The following is a 19,540-nucleotide window of genomic DNA, read 5'->3' on the forward strand; positions in this document are numbered from 1 at the left end:
ACAATTCGACGCCACATTATCGAGGCCGCACCTCTCCATCCTCGAATGCGCCCACGCTCGCCAAGGCGTTTTGTACCTAGTCTGCCCACCTCGCTCGTTGCGCTCCAGGCCACGCCCTCTTGTACCTGGCGAATCGGAAACGAACACCATCTTTGCAGGGTTACCGTACCTCTCCTGCTTTAGCTGGATACACGCAAAAAAAGCGTTCATGAATTCGTGAACTAACAAGTTCAAGGTGTATTTTTTCGAGAACAACGTGACGGATTCGGGAGCAATAGTTACGTTTTCTGGAACCGTTCTGAAAAACGTGACTGGTGTTCCCGAATCCATGAATTAATTCACGGAATATTTTTGCTGGTTCACGAATTCGAGAACGCTTTTTTTGCGTGTACTGGGTTCACCGTAGAGCAGAGCGAGCTCGTGGTTCATTCTTAGCCGCCACACACCGTCTTCTTCCACACCGTCAAAGACGGTCCTAAGAGGTCCTAAGCACCCATCTCTCGAATACTTCTAGAGCTTGCAAGTCCTCCTCGAGCATTGTCCATGTTTCATATCCGTAGAGGACTACCGGTCTTATCAGCGTCTTGTACATGACACATTTGGTGCGGTGGTGCTAGGCAGATGCACAGCCGTTAAGATTCAGATGTTTAACTTGCACGGCTTCTCCTTGTTTATTGTTCCAATGGGACACGAAGGTCCACCCCATAAAGTGGTTACAGGCTTGCCTTTTTATAGCGCAGATGAGGCACTTTGGTGCTTTATCGCGCATTCATGCGCTTTGTGCCCTTCCTCACCCTAACGATGACACAGGATGCCACGGTCTGGACCCTTACAGTCGTGGGACTTGTGCTCCGACGCTTAGCACTGATAGCTCGATTGTCCACTGAAGGCGGCTGGAGTTTGCTTACTGGGCATACTGACCAGCCGATGTTCAACTTCCCTCGCTCCATGCCGTTTTTAGTTTCCGCGACCGGTAACCTAAGGTAGGCTTCTGCGGTAGGCTACTTGTGTATCAAAGGGACCACCTCTTAGGCGTACAGAGGTCTTTTCGACCTCTGTACCGCATTGCTCTCTGATGGCAGAAAGGACGTCGTCCGCGCTCGTGACCTCGTCTAGATGATTGCATTGGAGGGTCACATTCGCCCCCAACGAGCTCACCTCGGCGCCGTTTCACAAGATCAGTTTCCTGTAGTCCATCCCGCTAGCTTGCGCTCCGCGTTTCAGAAACAAGATCATTTTCACCGGCCTTGGTGCGTCTGACGCTTCGCACGTCCTGGAAGCTTTTCGGTCGCCCGTATCGATACAAGGAATTCAACGTAATTACCATTGTCAGTTTTAAATTTAAATAAATTTACCAACAAGGCTTCGAGTTTAACCTTAGCTTTCTTTACGGGTCGAGATGCGTTTGATTTTCGCTTTGCACTACTGATTAGCTGCTAGGGATTTTCAGTCCCTTGTGTCGGACTTGTTGGTGCATTTCGCCTTTTTGGCCCGAAAAATCACCTTCTCGGGTCGACGCCCTTCGGGCCCCTCTGCACCCTGATCTGCTCCGTCCAGACGACGTTTGGCCTTTATGGTCGCACGCTGTTTGGCTTTGCTCTGAACGCCTTCGCCGGATTGCTGCCGGCGCCGTTTCGGGTTAGCCGCAGTCTTTTCCTCATTGGCCGTCAGGGCGCAGTCAATCGCCTCTTGGGCCATAGAAAAGATATTTTAGTTACCAGATAAAGATTGTCGCTGTCGTCGCTGTCCGGAACATCTTTAGCTGGCGAGGATAGGGGATCTAAATGTCAATGATGGAAAATACATACGATTTGACAGTTAGGTACCACACATGTTTCGGACAGCAGAACAAAGGGAACCGAAGCGACAATCTTTATCTGGTAACTAAAATATCTTTTGGCCATAATCTCTCCTCCAAGGAAGGAGAAGACATAGGTTTGGGCACCTTTATCGGCTTTCTCTCTTTCCACCACCCGCTTGATAAATCGTCCTATTTTTGTCCTGCGACTCGAACAGCCTGGAAGAGCATCTGATGGTTTTGTTTTCTGTTCCATACTGATGTTTTGCCATGCGCTCGCGAACTCGATGATATTATCGAGTTGCTCGGCGACCACCCGCCGAGCATTCTGATAGAGCTATACCTGGGAAGACTCTGGGGGCAGCAGGGACCATGGCCAAGGGCTTGACGACCCCTCCCCAGCTGTCTGCGAATCAGGGGGTTCTGCCTAGGAGGTGGTGGGGTTAACAGGGGGCTCTGTTAATTCCCTCCCAAAAACCACATATCCGCAAGCAAACCCTACCAAGCGACCGTGTGCCGCTTAAAGCATACAAGCCCCTAACCCCGAATCCCAAGGTGTCAGGCGACCCGTGCCGAAGGGATGAATGACCTGGGAGGTGAAACAATTAGCCAGGTCGTTAACGGAGCCTGTGGAGGTTCCACAGAGTGAGGGCTGCTTCGGTGGCAAGCGGGTGGCAGTGGATGGTACCCACACACCCCCAAGTGGTGCAAGCGATTGGGAGTTGGGGGTATTACTCGTAATACCCCCACAGAGTGAGGGACCGAGTGTATGGGTGAGCACACAAGTAAGCCTCGCATGGTACGCATGGTCGGTAGTGTTAGAATGACTGAAGTCTGGTGAGGCCTGGCAGTAGTGTCGGAAATTGGAGACATGTAAGGTAAGTGGTGCCACCCCGTTGCAGGATGGGGAGACCACCACACTGACTGAGGACTATCTGGGCTTCGAAATATCAATAGGTGGGTGCTGCCTGCAAAGTACCTAACGGTGACCTATCAAAGTATCAAAGCCCAGGTAGGTGAGTGTTATGCACGCGTGACGTGCCGGGTGTTCCACGCCCAAACGATGCACAGAAGGTGCACAGAGTGGATAAACATGGGAAATGGGGGTATCACAACCCCCACTGAGTGAGTGACTGAATGTCAGGAGAGTGCAAGCGATTGGGACTGAATGTATGAGCGAGCACACAAGTCAGACTCGCATGGTACGTATGGCCAGAGTGGCTGCTTAGGCAGTAGTGTGATCCGGCTGCCAGGGACGGATTGAGTGAAGGCCTAGCAGGAGTGTCGGGGGGCAGATACCTCTGCGGCACCTCAGAAGTAGGGGACACGAAAGTCTCGCTATGACTGGCAGGAGTGTCGGGGGGTTGATGCTTCTGCGGCACCTCAGAAATAGGAGACATGAAAGGGTCTGCCTCGTAGCTGAGGTAGGAGCGGCATAGGAGCCACCAACCTAGGGTCGCCTCCGGCTTGGTAGACAAGTGGTGCCACCCTGTTGCAGGACGGGGTGAACACATGAGAGTAAACACCATACTGAGTGAGGACTGTCTATGTTGTGAGATGGCGGCATGGGGTACCCCCTGCAGGGTACCTATTGGTCCTCTTGCAGTCATTTAAGCGGCATAGGCAGGTGAGTGTTGGGACACATGTGGTGCCAGTGTGTCTTGTGCAAATGTGTTGCATGGGGAGTGTCGAAGAGTTGAGGCGCATACGTACGTGCACTTGTGTACGTCATGAAGGGGGCGCAATGCCCAATAGTCATCCCCCGAAGTATTGCTTAATTGCGGGCCGGGGGAATGACTGGAGAGGAAGGAGTTGATGTTAGTGGGTCGGGAGTGGTGAGCCCATCCACACACTACCTGGGTTCGCCTCCCCAGGTGTCTGGTTGCAGATTTCCATTACCTTTGTTAAAAAAAATACCTGGGAAGACTCTGGCGCTGCTAGTTGTAGCCTCCGTCACTCCGCTCCCCGCCTCCCTGGGAGGAGACCTCGCCAAACCCCGTCCATAGTTAATGCATCGTCAAAAGAATTAATTTTTGAATCACTCATTATTACTGGGTCCCCCTTGCGGCTTCCGTCGAATGGAGTACTACTACTGGAGTAGTCGTCTTTAATGATCACATGGCTATCTTTGCATCAGGAAGGTCATGCAAGGGTTGACACTTGCGTGTTAAGAGCCAGATCAGCGCAAGTCAGGAAAGGGCATCTGAGCCTACTCCAATCCAGCAGGCGAAGCTTGGTGGCAGGATTAGACAGCGTGCTACAAGGGCCGCCGCGATTATAGAGGACGGAAGACAGACTAGCCATTAGCCCACTCGCCGTTTCGAGTCAGGGTCATCCGACTAAGATAGTAGAATGTCAGACTGAAACCCCTCGCTTCCACAACATTACGGTATCCAAGACAAAGTCTGTTACCACGCAGCCTCAATGAAATACTCAGGGATGGAACTCACTGGTATTGATCCTGATGTACCAATTGGCACTCCCTGGGCTCTTGTGCACTTTGAGCGGCACACGGTCGCTTTTATAGGGCTTGCTTGCAGCTTTTTGTAGTGGTTTAACAGAGCCCCCTACCTCACCGAGGCCGTGGTGAGGGGATGCTTTGACCTGTCTTCTGTATAGTGAATGGATGTCATCGTAAAAATCATTGGGTCCTAATCCAAAATTACTTTGTATAAAAATGTTTGTATATATTCTCTTGGTGATCTCACCGATCTTAGGTTCCCTAAGTTGTCCTTATTTTAGTTGCCTGTGTCTTGTGGTTGAACTTATTTGCCCAACATTATTTCTATCAGCTTTACAGGCAATGTTCGACAACTTAAATGCTTTTACACTAGAAGTACGATTCAGTTTATTTCCTTCAACACAAAACAAAAATGCATCCTATTCCAAAAATCACTATTCGGTTTCACTCAATCAACAAAAAAAAATGTTAGAGATAATGCCTTCCACAGAATCAGAAAAAATCTATACAACTACCTACTCTTTGACTAAACTCGCTTCTACTTTTTCCATTGCAAACTAAAAACTATCGTTTTTTACTCAGTGGAACTTTTCAGCAACCATGATTCGAAAATGAAAATATGATTGACGAATAAATCTGTCCGACGTCAGAAGGGAGAATTAATTGGAACTCCTTTTTTCCGAAAAGTAAGGACTAACATTACACAAATATGTGGTAACCGTTCCGTGTGATGGTTTTCTCTGTATTGGGAGTCTTTTTTGTGATCGGTGATTGTTTTAATTTAAAACAACCTCAGTCCCGTTTTTTGGGACCATTGATAAACCGCCTGAAATACGTATCAAACGCAGAATAATCACAATCGCGTTACGGATTGCTCTTGCGGTCACCGATTTCACCATAAGGAAGATTGACCCCGATCTCTTCTAAAACTATAATAACGATCTATTCTCATGTTGCGTGATTGCACAGCACGAAAGGAGATTGAACATCGAAAAAGTCTCTTAAATGCTTTGTTTGTTCGTGATTGTAGGACGAAGGTAGATGGGAGGATCTTCCGTCGATTTGAACTTGCTAGGATCCGGAATATCCTTCCAAATAGCTTCATCGCTTGTGTTGCATACTTACTGACTAAACGAGTCTTAACACTGGCTTATGCTTAAGAGGTTTGCTGTTGGATAGGCTTACATCATTCCACCCATGCCTCCCATGCCGCCCATTCCTCCCATACCGCCCATGCCCGGCATACCACCGGCACCTTCTGGCTTAGGTTCCTCTGTTACGACGCATTCAGCCGTAGACAGCAGCGAAGCAACTCCGGAGGCATCGGTAAGAGCCGTTCGGACGACTTTGGTCGGGTCGATGATTCCCTTCTCAATCATGTTGACATACTCACCGTTGAGGGCATCATACCCAAAGTCGCCCTGCTTATCCAGAATCTTGGCAACCACAACGGAACCATCAACTCCGGCGTTCTTCGCAATTTGAGTGCAAGGCTGATGCAGGGCTTTTCGCACAATATCGATACCGGCCTTCTGATCGTCATTCGATCCCTTGAGGTTCTCCAAAGTCTTGATGCAACGAAGCAAGGCAGTGCCACCTCCGGGAACAATTCCTTCCTCGACGGCAGCGCGGGTTGCGCACAGGGCATCGTTGACACGATCCTTCTTTTCGTTAACTTCCACTTCGCTTGAACCTCCAATTTTGAGGACGGCAACTCCCGACGACAGACGGGCGAGCCGTTCCTGCAACTTCTCCTTCTCATACTCGGAAGTGGTATCAGCGATCTGATCCCGGATTTGCTCGACGCGAGCTTCAACGTGCTTGGCATCGCCCTTACCCTTCAGCATCATGCAATCATCCTTGGTGATGGTGATCTCACCGACCTGTCCCAAATCGGACAACTGAACATCCTCCAGCTTGACCAGGTTGGCATCATCACCGAAAACGATTCCACCGGTGCTGATGGCCATGTCGGACAATGTGCTCTTGCGATTATCTCCGAATCCGGGAGCCTTGACAGCGGCAACCTGCAGACCAATCTTCAGTCTGTTCACAACCAGCGTACTTAGAGCTTCTCCATCGATGTCCTCGGCAATGATGACCAGTGGTTTACGAGCAGTGTTGGCTAATTCCAAAGCAGGAATGATTGATTGAACTGTGGAGATCTTTTTCTCCGAAAACAGTACCAAGGCCTCTTGGAACTCGACCTTGGCTCCTTTGCTGGAGTTGATGAAATAGGGCGAGATGTATCCGCGGTCGAATTTCATTCCCTCAATGACCTCCAGTTCATCGACAAGGGTTTTGCCGTCCTTGACTGTGATGACTCCGTCCTTTCCAACGCGCTTCATCGCCTCACTGATCAGATCTCCGATGGCTCGGTCTCCGTTGGCCGAGATGGTAGCCACCTGGGCGATCTCCTCCGGGGAAGTTACGGCACGCGACATTGTTTTCAGGTGATCTTTGACAGCATCGACGGCCAGCATCACACCGCGGCGGATTTCCACCGGATTGGCGCCCTTGGAAATCTTCTCGAAACCTTCTTTGGCGATGGCACGAGCCAGAACGGTGGCCGTGGTGGTTCCATCTCCAGCTTCTTCGTTGGTGTTGTTGGCCACATCCTGCACCAGCTTGGCACCGATGTTTTGGAACTTGCACTTCAGTTCGATTCCCTTGGCCACGGTGACACCATCCTTGGTGATCTTGGGCGAGCCCCAGCTCTGCTCCAAAATGACGTTGCGTCCCTGCAGAGTTATAAAATAAGTTTGTGTTATGATAGAACGTGGAAATCCGGATGCTAAGCACTCACCTTCGGTCCCATTGTGACGGCAACGGCATCGGCAAGAACATCAACACCCTGAAGCATTAGGGCGCGCACTTCTGGTCCAAACCGGACATCTTTGGCGTAGCCACGATAACCAGACGCAATTTGACGGGCGACGGTACACCGTAACACTGTCGGTAGGCGAAACATTCTAGAAGAAAACGTTTTGGAAATAAAATTGATTTTGAAACTTGAAATGCTATACCTATCTAAATTTAAGAAATAATCTGGTTTTGAAAATTGTTTTTTACGTTTATTGATAGGCATTTGAAGTCATGACATTGCTTACAATCTAAAGTGGTGCAGTGGAATACTATTTAGTGGAATTACCCTCCCCCTTTAAGAACACTAAAACTGTGGCATATTCGCTCTAATTGCTGAAATTTCCGCCGCACTCATCGGCTTCAAATCAAATCCTCTGAGTGGACTTTCATGCTCAAGATCTCGCTGCCGGCTAACCAGCACTTTCTGCTCGGTTCTGATACGGTTGATTTCCTTTTCGATCTGGTCGGCATCCTTTTGCAGTAGCTCCAACGCTTTCGGTTGTTTCTGCTTCATCAGCATAGAGCCGACCGTGATCCACACTTTTGAGTCTTCCCGCGGATAGCTGTTCCGTATGGTTCGAATGGCTTCGCGTGTTTCTTGTCTACGCCTGTCCAGCGCAATGAGCTCCTGCTTTCGCATCAAGACCTGGTCCGCCACCCTTTCGGTTTCCCGCAGAATCTCGGTTAGTTTACGTTGGTTGTTTGACATTTTAATGACACTATGATCCACCAACAGCCAAGAACCGAAAAAAGACAGACGGAAGTTCAATATTAGCTCATAGGCTGGCAGCAAATGGTTCAATTATGTAATTTTAATTAACCCTTAAAGGCGCAAGGCGATTTTTTTAGAAATCGTCGAAAGTATTTTTAGCGTAAACTACCATTAAAATTATTAACATTAAACGTATTTTCGGTTTGTTGTTTTAAAACAACATTGCGCATTTAAGGGTTAATATTTGACAACTGCTAAAAACAGTAAACTTTCATTTTGTTTAAAAAATAAATGAAAAGAAAACTTTTCTTTGGACGGATCAAGTATTGGGTCCATCCAAATGAAATTCTGTATATAATGTATGTATATTACTAGAATGTATTGTATAATTTGATAAACCTGATTCTAGAAGTACATCGGGTCGGTGTAAAGCACTTGGATGAAAATTGATATAACTGGATCTTCTATCATCACTGATATCTAAATCGGATCGCAATTTATCTGGAATATTAAATCCTGCATAAATCTCCCATCATATGTATTTTATCTTGATTAGTCTCAGATAGAGCATATTTTTGATTCATTAGTAATTTCACTTTACTTGTGTCATTCGAAAAACGATCTTTGGAACATGGATTTCATCATCCATCAATGTTACACGCTTCGATTACGTAACAACCGCTCTTCTATCCGGCTTCCAGTTTATGATAAAAAATATCATTTTCTCGAATCGTTTATTATTACTGATTTCTCAAATGAAATTCCACCCAGCAGAAACTTTTCATTGACCTGTTCTCAAATTGATTCGCTTATCAATGCCGCCCCAGAAGAAACACAACTTCTGTTGGCAAGGGGCATATTTCTATAGCATAATCAAAGCAAACCGCACCAGCATTATCTCTTCTCTGTAGGAATCTTCTGGAACATAACCTAATTTCCGTATCTCTACAACACCGAGTTTCTGGTCGTTTCGTAACCCAAATCAAACCACTGCACCACCGATTGTTAAATATAGTCCCCACTTACCTGAAATTCAATCCCTTCCGGTATGGATAAAATATGATACTTCAAAATCCAAAGGTCTTCTCGGCACTTGGCTGAAGATTACACAAAAAGTCACGTTTTTGCAGCTTCAAGAGAAAGACTACGCACTACCGAACTCACTGCTGGTGGAATGAGGAATGACGAATGAGCGATGACGGCTGCTAACAGAAAGTGTTGACATTTGTGTTGTCGGACTATGGGCGGTGACATTTCTCAAGGACGGTGTAAAAGAAAATGGGCGGTATCGGACTAAATATTGTGTATCCGGAATAAATTTATACCGCTTTTTAAACCGAAGTTGGATTTTTCTCCAGATACAGGCAACTTTCCCAACTTCGGAAGTAGTGCGCTGGATTCCCCTAAAGATGCGCAAAACAACGCATCCATTAGTTTGACAGATAAAACTTCGGAAGAAAGTTCGGTTCGGAACTTTCGAATTCTAAGTTGGTGCTACGCCGACAATATTACACCAGCACTTGCAGCCGCTGTAAAATGCGTTTCTCCTATACCTACACTGACAAAAATCCAATCATATATCCATTATTATGTGTGGCACGGTGTGAAAGGCGTTCAGTTCTCTTTGAAATGAAAGTGAAATGGATCCTAAAGAAAGTATTTTGTTTGAATTAAAAGTATGCTTCACCTTAATGTACTCTCTCATTTAAAAGTTCTCCTTTTCAAAAATATTTTTTTGCAAATTTCAAATCACCGACGCTGGCTGTCAAAATCATGATGACGCTAACCAATAAGATACTGTTTCTGACAAAAACAAAACAGTCAGCGTCGCGAAGAAACGCACAAAAAAGGCAGTTTGTTTTATTCAATATTTCGCGATCGATCATCTGCCGCGGTCTTCGAGGAGTCTTTTAGAAAACGCCTGCACATCTACAAGGTATTTATGTCGGACTTCAAAATTCTTTGTAGCGAATAAGGAAAACTGAAGCAAGTTTTTATTTTTTTTTTCGACAGGGATGCTACCAGTTCTGACAAGAATGTCTGGTGGTCAAATTTTAATATGCTCAGCGAGACAGCCCCAATTAGACGACCAATGTATTTGCAGAAAAATACCAAGAAGGTAAGTTAGACAGTTTTTGAAACATTTTGCTAGCGAATGAGCATAATATTCTTAGTTTGTTTTATTGCATTTTCTTTTCAGATACCGAAAACCGGCGGAAGATCTTTTCGGAAAAAGTCGAGACTGGTGATCGTGACAGTGACGTCACTCCAAGCTACATTAATCTTGGCCCCGTTTCAAATTATCAACGTTTACTAAAACAACGATTTCTCATAAAAATAAGGTTTTGGAATGAACAATAAATAAATTGAATACTCGAGAACAAAATTTAAATTATTATTAATAATAGTTCAAACTTTTCATTTCGAAATAGAAAACTACTTTTATTTTCCATAGTGTTTGCATTTTGGTTTGACAGATCAACAATTGTTTTAAATATTCGAACTTTTAATTTTAGAGCGGTTCGGATTTTTTTAATCATGGGCATAACAAAAGTTTACGTACTTTTATTTTGAACATGCGCAACTCTCTACGAAAAAGAACCAACGCAACTTTTTCTTTTTACCAACGGTTTTTGCCTTTCTCGTACAACAAAGTTGTACCGAAAGGCTATCATTTCACTCCGAATACGAACTTTTTATATAAGTCTCGGAGACCCATAGTGTTATATACCAATCGACTCAGCTCGACGAGCTGAGCACATGTCTGTCTGTCCGTGTGTATGTATGTGTGTATGTGTGTGTGTATGTGTGTGCACAAAAGCTAGGAAAAACATTAGACAACTTTTCATATAGTAATCATAAACCGATTTTCTCGCAACAAGTTGCATTCGACAGTGGACAAGTCCTAGTTGATCACTATTGAATTTGGTAACGATCAACTGTTGCGTTTAGAAGTTATTAGGAAAATGGTTAATCGAACTATATAAGCGCCATATAAGGTTGGTGTCTTGGCTAAATGCGAGAAAGGCAGTATCACCACTCGGTGAATTAAGTTGGGTTTTTGCCTTTCTCGTACAACGAAGTTGTACCGAAAGGCTATCATTTCACTCCGAAAACGAACTTTTTATAGAAGCATCGGAGACCCATAGTGTTATATACCAATCGACTCAGCTCGACGAACTGAGCACATGTCTGTCTGTCCGTGTGTATGTATGTGTGTATGTGTGTGTGTATGTGTGTGCACAAAAGCTAAGAAAAACATTAGACAACTTTTCATATAGTAATCCTTAATCGATTTTCTCGCAACAAGTTTCATTCGACAGGGGGTAAAGCCTACACACTTAATTTTTTTTACCGGGATCTCAGCAAAATGTTGAACTTTTACCGAGATTCGCACAGCCGTGCCCCAGCAAACATGTTTTTCCCGAGATTTCTGTCAAAATTGCTGAGAATCAGCAAATATTTTGCCGAAAATCAGCTAACAAACGTCAGTTTTGCTGAAATATCAGTTTTTTATTTTGCTGGCGCACGGCTGTGCGGATTTTTGCCGAGCTGCAGAAATAAAAACTGAGTGTGTAGTTGATCACTATTTAATTTTATATCGATCAACCGTTGCGTTTGAAAGTTATAATGAAAATGGCACATCGAACCATATTAACGCCATATTAGGTTGGTGTCTTGGTTAAATGCGAGAAAGGCAGTATCACCACTCGGTGAATTAAGTTGGGTTTTTAATTTTAATAATGATTTTTCTTTCGGCTACTCTAACCGACCGTGTCCACCTAGCAAGTAAACGTACAATAGAAGGATTAGATTTATGATGGCTGCGGTAGTTTACCATAGAGATTACCCGCATAAATTAAAACCATCTGCTTTACTGTAATTATTATTCATTTCAATTAAGCAATATGGTTACTATTTACAAAATAATCGATTTAAAATATTATTGTGAGATTATCTCCAACAAAAACTATACAACATTTTAAACGTACAGCACCATATGCTATTATTTCATAAAATATAATTTCTTTACAATTTCTTATAGTCTATGTTTGATTATCTTCTGGAAGAAAATGATAATCAACTATGATTAGCCATCAACAGATATAGTAACAGAACTCAATGTGGCTGTGATATAATTGTGTATCATACGAAGCTAATATTATTTCGTTGTGATTATACAAATAAATTTAAAGATCGTATGGTCCAATGATAAACCTATGGTAAGCGTTTCTCTTCTGCAATAAGTGTTCGTATCTTTGTATAGAGACATACGACCAAGCGGACGACTGCCATTATTTATTACAAACTGACTAGAGACAGTCTCTTTGTTTGTGAAAAATTTTGAAATATTTTGTTTTATTTGTTAAATCATCGAAAAGGTAAGAACAACAATATTTTAGAGATGAATACAGTATTAAATCAATTTATAAATATATAAATTATTAACGCTGATATTATTTCCCAGTTTAAAACAGGAAAAATGGATGTGGCTTTCCAGGTCCCAGAATATTTCATCACGTTGCAAGATCAACAAGCGGCAGAAAGCTGATCCCGGCGTTTTTTTGGCAAGAAACTGATGGAGAATCACTCCGTCCGATCAAGGCAAGGGCGACTCGTGCGTGGTTACTACACGGTCAACCAGGTCAGTAAAGATGTAAAAGTTCACCGCAAAAAGTTGTCGTTGAACAAATTTACCGGAGAAGATCAACTGTACCATCATTTACCTGTCGAAGTGACTGAAGACCCTGGACCACCGTACTGCTGGACGACCAACGGTGCTGTCCGAGATGCTGTCTAATGAGAAGAACAACTATACCTAGAAAACGACCGTGTCTTCTGCCATGGAAACCAGTTCCTAAACTTCCAGTTTCCTTTAAGACTACTGTTGCTTTTGTTTGTGTGCAAAAAAAAACACGGAAATAATTTAAAGAAGAAATGTATTATGATTTATACAGGTAATTTTCAAAATTGGTTTAGCCAATAAAACATAATTGTAATGTAATGTATTTAACGTGTTTTCATTCAATAACTGGAAAAAAATACCATTTGCCTGACCTACTAATTGAAGATAAGAGGTACGGTCCGTGGATTTTTTAATGTATCATCCTAATGTATCCACACTACATCTCATATTGTTTTACCCGAAAACAAGGATTGTAACTGAGCCATATAACATATTGTGCATCGACAAAAATGTACTGGAAAACGCCCTCTTTTGTATTGTAATTATACTTAACCGCCTATTACCCATATAGTTGATTGGCCAAACACAGTATAACATACTGTATGAACCATCTATGATGCAGTTAGTTTATCATAATTATAAATATCAATCGGAATAGTAGAACTAACGTTTTTTATAGTCAGGAATGATCTAAGGGATGGTCCAATTATAGTTCAGAATTATGCGGGTCTCAGGTCCGAATGTGTGAGTGGCGATAAAAGGAAAACAAACACTCCTAGATGGTGCAACTCAGCAAAGATTGGGTAAAAATGAGTATATTTCCATATATTTTTGACTCTTTTGAAATCATTGTGATGACCCGATAATTTTTGAGGTTATGAGCAGAAGGAAAACAAACATGTTTTTACACAGGACGAATTGCACATTAGTGTGCGAGCGCTAAACGTCACTCATCTCTATTTGATCCATCTCCGAACTGAGTGTTTGTATTGCTGAGATGGGGGGATCAATACACAGAAAGAAAAATCATTATTCAAATTAAAAGAAACGTTGGTTAAATTAAAAAGTTGCGTTGGTTCTTTTTCGTAGAGAGTTCCGTATGTTTAGAAAAAAAGTACGAAAACTTTTGTTACACCTAGATTTCAAAAGTGACATGAGGCTCTGAAAATAAAAGTACAAAACTTTCAAAACAATATTGTGGAACTGTCTGCCAAAATGTAGAAAAAAAAAGTTTAGTATTTTCAATTTGAAACGAAGGTTTAGTTTCCCCAAGAAACTTTTTTCCCATTTCTCTAATCATGCTTTCTTTTAAAATTTTATTGAGTCGATTTCAGGTTTTATGTTATTATATATTTATTTTGAACTACATTCATTATTTGATTTGCGTTGAATCAAAAGCTGGATTTCAAAATGTGGATGTCCTCAAAATGTCGTATTTATCATAGTGTTTACATAGCGATCAAATCCGTGTCAATAGCGTAAATCGAGTTCGGCTTATTTGGATTATCTTTTTCCTAGATTTAGATAAGAAAAACATAAGCATTTTTATGTAACATTTAATATTTATGCATATCAATAACTTTTTCTCACCTGATCTCTCCATGGTGTTTTTTTGGTTGTTTCCGCCATGGCCGTAGAGTGGGCGTTGCTTTTCCTTATCGCAACGTCGCACAGAATTTTGTATCTGTAATTACATTAATTTATTATTGTCTGTAGAAAATCTACGGCTGGGGTGTGGAAAATCTAAGGTGAGCACTCCGGCCTATAGTATTTGTACTTACCAACAGCCAACGGGATTCAGGAGCCGAATATCTTGCAGTCAGGATTCTTACTGCAAGCACTTCCTGAGATAAATCAAAATTTCCTTCAAACTCAAAAGTGCGTGAATAAGACAAAAATAAAAATGAGTTGACAACTTATATTGTTGTTGTTTGTCATCGACTTCAAACGATACTGGGCGCATTGACAATTCAACAGTTTTCTAATCAAAAAGTTGTACTTTTAAATCTACACTCAAAGAAAACGAATAAAACTTTTAACCTAGAAATTTAACTTTCACTGAAAACAATTTAACTTTTATTTTAACGTAAATTAGGCAACTTTAAGATACAAAGTACGATATTTTCTGATGCACAATATTATTTTTTTCTGTGATAGAAAGATTTCATTTAAATCGACATCAAGAGCAACAAATGATAAAAAAATAGAACGGGAAACATGATTCCGCAATTAACTATTCGCTATTTGCATGAAGCATATAAAATATACCGTTCCGGTGCCGATTAATTTCACTAGTTCCAAAATAAACCCACAGCCAGGGCCACAGCATGAAACATGTAACCGGCATTTCCTCTTCAATAGTTTTCATACATGTGTCTAACCTCGTGTCTAAACATATAATAATATTGTTATTATTGAATAGCATAATTATGTACGTTTTTGAAAACAATCCCTGTTGCATGCGAGCGAAAGAGATGGGGTTATAGAACTATGGTTGATATTGTTATTGATTTCACTTAAACGTCATAGATGTTAGCTTTAAGGGTCTGTCTCATTTGGAGAATTAATCTGAAATTAAACTTAAAAGTGACATTTGAATAATTATCGAATAACCCTGCTCGCAGAGCAAGATTACTTTTGACAGATATCGAATCATTTTGCATCGATGTCTTATTGGAATTGCTGGGTAGCACCAGCCATTCTTATGATTGGGTTATTTGCTTATTTTTGAACTGTCACTTTTAAGTTTAATTCTCCAAATGAGACAGACCCTTAGGGTCTGTCTCATTTGGAGAATTAAACTTAAAAGTGACAGTTCGAAAATTAAAAAAATACCACGTTATAAGAATGGCTGGTGCTACCCAGCAATTCCAATAGGACATGGATGGAAAATGATTCGATATCTGTCAAAAGTAATCTTGCTCTGCGAGCAGGGTTATTCGATAATTATTGAAATGTCACTTTTAAGTTTAATTTCAGTTTAATTATCCAATTGAGACAGACCCTAAATTGGTAAAGGTGGTTCTTTTAATCGGCTTGAAGCAAGCAGGGCCTATTAGCTTCACAACGAAGCGTTGTATACCGATATACGGCTTCTTCTGCTGCTTATATGGCCAATAAGCATTTGAAAAACATATATAGAACTTAGGCACTAAAATGCCGTTATAAAGTTAAGATAGGGCTTATTCAAGTGCTTAATGGTTACCTGGGTACTATCCTCTGACTCCGACAAGGTTCGAGTTCGTGATTGGTTGGCTGCCCCCGACTCCAACGCGAAGTACTACTAATTGTTATCAGTTTGAGGTTACATACAGACGGCGTCAGCCGCTGCAGAACCTAATCCAGTTTTTCGCGAGCGGTAATGGCCGTCAGCTTGTCTGCGGTCTCTGTCTCTGATTTGACATTTCTGGAGGTCAACTGCACTCACCGCTCTGAGCATTTTGACCAATGTGGCATAAAAGAAGGTGCTGATTAAGTGAATCCAAGCCTTTTTATATACAGTCGGGATTCGCTGGTTGGGATCTTAATACTTGGGTCACTTTTTAGTTGGGCCTCCGCTGGTTGGGCCACTGCCCAAATAAAAAGCAACCGTACGTCAAAATTCAATGTAAACACGGAAAACGGGATTGGGCGTCACTGGACATCATTTGTGATGTTCAAGTCGAAATACACACTCAACTAAACTATCTCATGAACATCATAAGCCTCATCTTATGAAGCGTGGAAAAATAGTCGAATTTCATTTTCATTAAGCCTCTTATGAACTTAATTTTTTATCTTATGAAAAGCATAGAAGTTATCTATGGAAAAATAAAACATAAGAGTTGTCTTATGATTTTCATCAGTACTCTTGATGTGAAAAACTCATAAGAGAAATCTTATAAAATGAGAAGTTATCATGGCGGAATATTTCGTTGGCGAACTAGTTCTCATCGCAGATTTGTTTTACGATACACGACCGGAGTGCGGACACATATTTTGACCAGGGTGTTTGCAAACGGCGGACTTATTACTGACCATCAACCGCGGGAAAGCTGAACTTCATCTGTCCCTGTTTCATCACGATTTCCAGATCGACCAGTCATATATAGCAATCGGTTGTAAATTGGAGGATCAGCGATGTAAGTAAATTTCCTCTTGCTATGCTTTTCTATCCTGCTGCTTAATTCTAAAATCATAATTTATATTTTACAGAACCTCGTTGACGTATATAAGATACCTGCTGATCGTTTACTATAGTATGGTATATCATTCAATATTTTCCACCAGTTGGAAAGGAAAATACCGACGATGGGACGACTTTCGAGCTCCCAAAGAGTGCGTTGCTCTTGACGAAATATAAAACATATATGATTAAAATTAAATTAAATAGAGAAAAATGTGAATACTACAACTAATACAACAAATAAAATATTTCGTTATATTGCCGATTTCACCAATTTGAAGAGTTATGTGTAGATTGTGTTTTGCCCGCTTCTTTTTCTCACACCCACTCTCATTTCGGGTTGATCGATTTTTGTTACTGAAATTTACCCAATTATAACCCATTACTCGTTAGTCACATGGAGGCGTGTACACTAAATCGATTCCCGCCATGATTTGACGTCTATTTGTTTTCAGATTGAGCACTCGCACACAAATATTATACACGGAAAATCAAACTTTTTTAAGTGTATTGAGTGTGAGAAAAAGATGACTGTGAGAAAAAAAATCTCGCAAAACTCTTATGAAGTGCAAAAAGCGCAATACAAAGATTGCGTTTTTTTTTGTATTTTCTTCTTATTTGATCTCGTAAGAAAGAACAGAATATATAAAAATCGTGTTGAAAATATTATGAGCCTCATATGCAAAAATTATCAATGTTCATAAGATTCCCTTACAAATTTTATTATGGGCTCTGACAAAACATAAAATTTTCATGAGATAAACTTATGAAAATCATTCTCGGTCAGATAACACAGAGTTCATAAGATAATCGTAAAAAGTTTATAAGTAATCCTTATAGCAAAAAAACATAAGATATTCGTATGATTGTTACAAGTTTTCTTGGCTGAGTGCACGTGTTCAAATGGCGGTCAGTTGACCCAACTAAAAAACCGAATTCGTTAGTTGGGTCGAGGTCGTGGCCCAACCAGCGAATTGCAACTGTACCGCATTGATCAAAATGCTCGAACGGTGGGTGCAGTTGACCTCCCCATACGTCAAATCAGAGACTAACCCGCAGACAAGATGGCGGCCATTACCGTTCGCGGAAAACTGGATAGCGACCGGACATAAATTTGTCGGATTAACGGGGCACTGTATTTTCAGTGCCGCTGTAATGATATTTATGGATAGCATCTCGTAAATATCGTAATTTATGATTGAACTGTTGATTCAAGCGCGCTTTGGCAAACGCAAACGCTTCACTGTGCATTCAAACGAGACGTGACCCGCTTTTCCGCTTGCCGGTGGAGTCATTTAAAGTCCACGGGAAAGTCAGCTGACTGGAAAATTTAAATCCCCCCTGGACTTCCAAGAACTTGGCGCGTAAATTTATGAATGAAACGCCACTTTCCATTGGCCCCATTCAAGAATCCTCTGCGGTGCTGTGTATCGGTCTCATTTCCTTCGAGTCCGTCCAGCAGTCAAGGTCGTTCCCGTGTAAGTCCCGGTGTAAGCTTGTGCGTAGTGCCAGTGAAACGAAAACACTAGAACAGAACATTCGAAATAAAATGTCGGTTAGTCAGGAAACGCTAGATATGATTACGGCGGCTATCAAGAGCGGAACCAACGAACAGGGTTCGTTGGTAAGATCCAAATTGACCAACAGATTGGTGTGGAACTCCGGCGAGAATGACGAAAACGATCCGTTCACGCAGTACTTGGCGATGATTGGGGCGATCGGTGCTGGTCAGGGCCAGAAGGAACTGGAGGAAAAACCGTTGCAACGAGCCGAAAACTGTGGCACACGCACAGTCCTCGGGCAGATCAATTCGCAGCAGCAGCAACAGCATGATGGCTCTGTGGTGCTTGACGGCACGAAAGGGCGCAAGAGCGACAAGAAGCAGGACAAGGAAAATTGGCGCGATCAGTGGGAGATTTTGAAGAAATCTGGCATGTTCTGTAGCCTGTGCAAGAACAACAAGGAAGGAAGGTATGGTTATTGATTATGATTAGATGGTTAAGTGAATGGATATTAAGCGGAACGTTGAACATTTACAGAGAGATGTATTTATCGCACAATCTCAAAGGTCCCAACGGAGAGGTGACCTGCCCGATACTGCTCGAGTGTGAGTGCCCACGATGCGGCATGCGGGGACATACCATGTAAGTACTGTAACGTCTTCTCCTCGTTTGTTACGAGTCTACTTGTAAGTCGTCGAGTGAGTTCAACGGCGGAAACATCACGGGTTCTGCTTAAGTAAGTTTAAGGAACTATAATAAGATGATGGTGTTCACACATACATTTACTGTTTTTATAGGGTTAAGGGGCTAAGGTTTTATTATGAATTCTTTTATAATGCGACATCAATTTTATGCATACTAATAATCATTCCCATTATGCTATCTCAAATATATAAATTTATCATTGAATTTGTAAGCTAACAAACATTGTTTTGGGTATTAATTTATGCGCCAATGCTTCAGATTTTTATGTTGTGGTTTTTTTTCGCATTGATATTGGGTCCAGTCTAGCGGTTCTTAATTCGTTACAATTTCGGCGACAGTAGATCGGCGACAGCAACAGCAGTATTCGACAGACAATATGTTTAGAAACTGTCAAATCCGGCAATTTCCATAACCTTCAAGTTTAGTGCATTAGGACTTAGGATCGACTAATTTAGTGAACATTACTTCCAAGATCTTAACTATCGCTTTTTTATATTTTATAGCGCGTACTGTCCGGAGAACAAAACGGGAACCAGTATCCTCAAGATGATCAATCATCACAACCGAATCTAAAATCCGCATGTGACTCGAGATGTTCATCGACTTATTTTTTAGTACCCTGCTTGTTGTTGGTACTAATCCCAA

General features: G+C 42.1%; 3 protein-coding genes and 2 long non-coding RNA genes across 5 annotated transcripts; 2 read left to right on the plus strand and 3 right to left on the minus strand.

Moving 5' to 3' along the window:
- Window positions 1–4,460: 4,460 nt before the first annotated feature.
- LOC134224813 (heat shock protein 60A-like) lies at window positions 4,461–9,002 on the minus strand. The gene is made up of 3 exons (XM_062704398.1): window positions 8,863–9,002; window positions 7,066–7,231; window positions 4,461–7,000 (listed from the first exon to the last, which is right to left on the minus strand). Exons 2-3 carry the CDS (start codon window positions 7,228–7,230, stop codon window positions 5,441–5,443), a joined length of 1,725 nt encoding a protein of 574 aa, XP_062560382.1. The 5' UTR covers window position 7,231; window positions 8,863–9,002; the 3' UTR covers window positions 4,461–5,440.
- On the minus strand, window positions 7,321–9,002 carry LOC134224814 (p53 and DNA damage-regulated protein 1). Its single transcript, XM_062704399.1, has 2 exons — window positions 8,863–9,002; window positions 7,321–7,843 (listed from the first exon to the last, which is right to left on the minus strand). Exon 2 carries the CDS (start codon window positions 7,831–7,833, stop codon window positions 7,429–7,431), a length of 405 nt encoding a protein of 134 aa, XP_062560383.1. The 5' UTR covers window positions 7,834–7,843; window positions 8,863–9,002; the 3' UTR covers window positions 7,321–7,428.
- Window positions 9,003–9,478: 476 nt separating this feature from the next.
- LOC134227236 (uncharacterized) lies at window positions 9,479–10,234 on the plus strand. The gene is made up of 3 exons (XR_009983635.1): window positions 9,479–9,772; window positions 9,850–9,955; window positions 10,037–10,234. It is a non-coding gene; the product is annotated as an uncharacterized LOC134227236 (long non-coding RNA).
- A 3,624-nt stretch (window positions 10,235–13,858) lies between these two features.
- LOC134224577 (uncharacterized) lies at window positions 13,859–14,393 on the minus strand. Its single transcript, XR_009982984.1, has 3 exons — window positions 14,305–14,393; window positions 14,114–14,207; window positions 13,859–14,037 (listed from the first exon to the last, which is right to left on the minus strand). It is a non-coding gene; the product is annotated as an uncharacterized LOC134224577 (long non-coding RNA).
- A 3,517-nt stretch (window positions 14,394–17,910) lies between these two features.
- On the plus strand, window positions 17,911–19,537 carry LOC134227128 (uncharacterized). Its single transcript, XM_062708411.1, has 3 exons — window positions 17,911–18,659; window positions 18,728–18,832; window positions 19,399–19,537. The coding sequence occupies exons 1-3, from the start codon at window positions 18,061–18,063 to the stop codon at window positions 19,466–19,468; spliced, it is 774 nt and encodes a 257-aa protein (XP_062564395.1). The 5' UTR covers window positions 17,911–18,060; the 3' UTR covers window positions 19,469–19,537.
- Window positions 19,538–19,540: the final 3 nt, after the last annotated feature.

This window comes from Armigeres subalbatus, chromosome 3 (genome assembly GCF_024139115.2).
Source record: "Armigeres subalbatus isolate Guangzhou_Male chromosome 3, GZ_Asu_2, whole genome shotgun sequence".
In the NCBI taxonomy this organism is placed as follows: Eukaryota; Metazoa; Arthropoda; class Insecta; order Diptera; family Culicidae; genus Armigeres; species Armigeres subalbatus.

What these genes read in the sequence shown, in the direction of transcription:
- LOC134224814 (XM_062704399.1), bottom strand. Translation starts at nt 7,833, where the DNA reads ATGTCAAACAACCAACGTAAACTAACCGAGATTCTGCGGGAAACCGAA.
- LOC134224813 (XM_062704398.1), bottom strand. Translation starts at nt 7,230, where the DNA reads ATGTTTCGCCTACCGACAGTGTTACGGTGTACCGTCGCCCGTCAAATT. An exon ending in CCGTCACAATGGGACCGAAG is followed by an intron (nt 7,001 to 7,065) that starts GTGAGTGCTTAG and finishes ATAACTCTGCAG; the next exon opens with GGACGCAACGTCATTTTGGA.
- LOC134227128 (XM_062708411.1), top strand. Translation starts at nt 18,061, where the DNA reads ATGAATGAAACGCCACTTTCCATTGGCCCCATTCAAGAATCCTCTGCG. An exon ending in AAGAACAACAAGGAAGGAAG is followed by an intron (nt 18,660 to 18,727) that starts GTATGGTTATTG and finishes GAACATTTACAG; the next exon opens with AGAGATGTATTTATCGCACA. An exon ending in GGCATGCGGGGACATACCAT is followed by an intron (nt 18,833 to 19,398) that starts GTAAGTACTGTA and finishes TATATTTTATAG; the next exon opens with CGCGTACTGTCCGGAGAACA.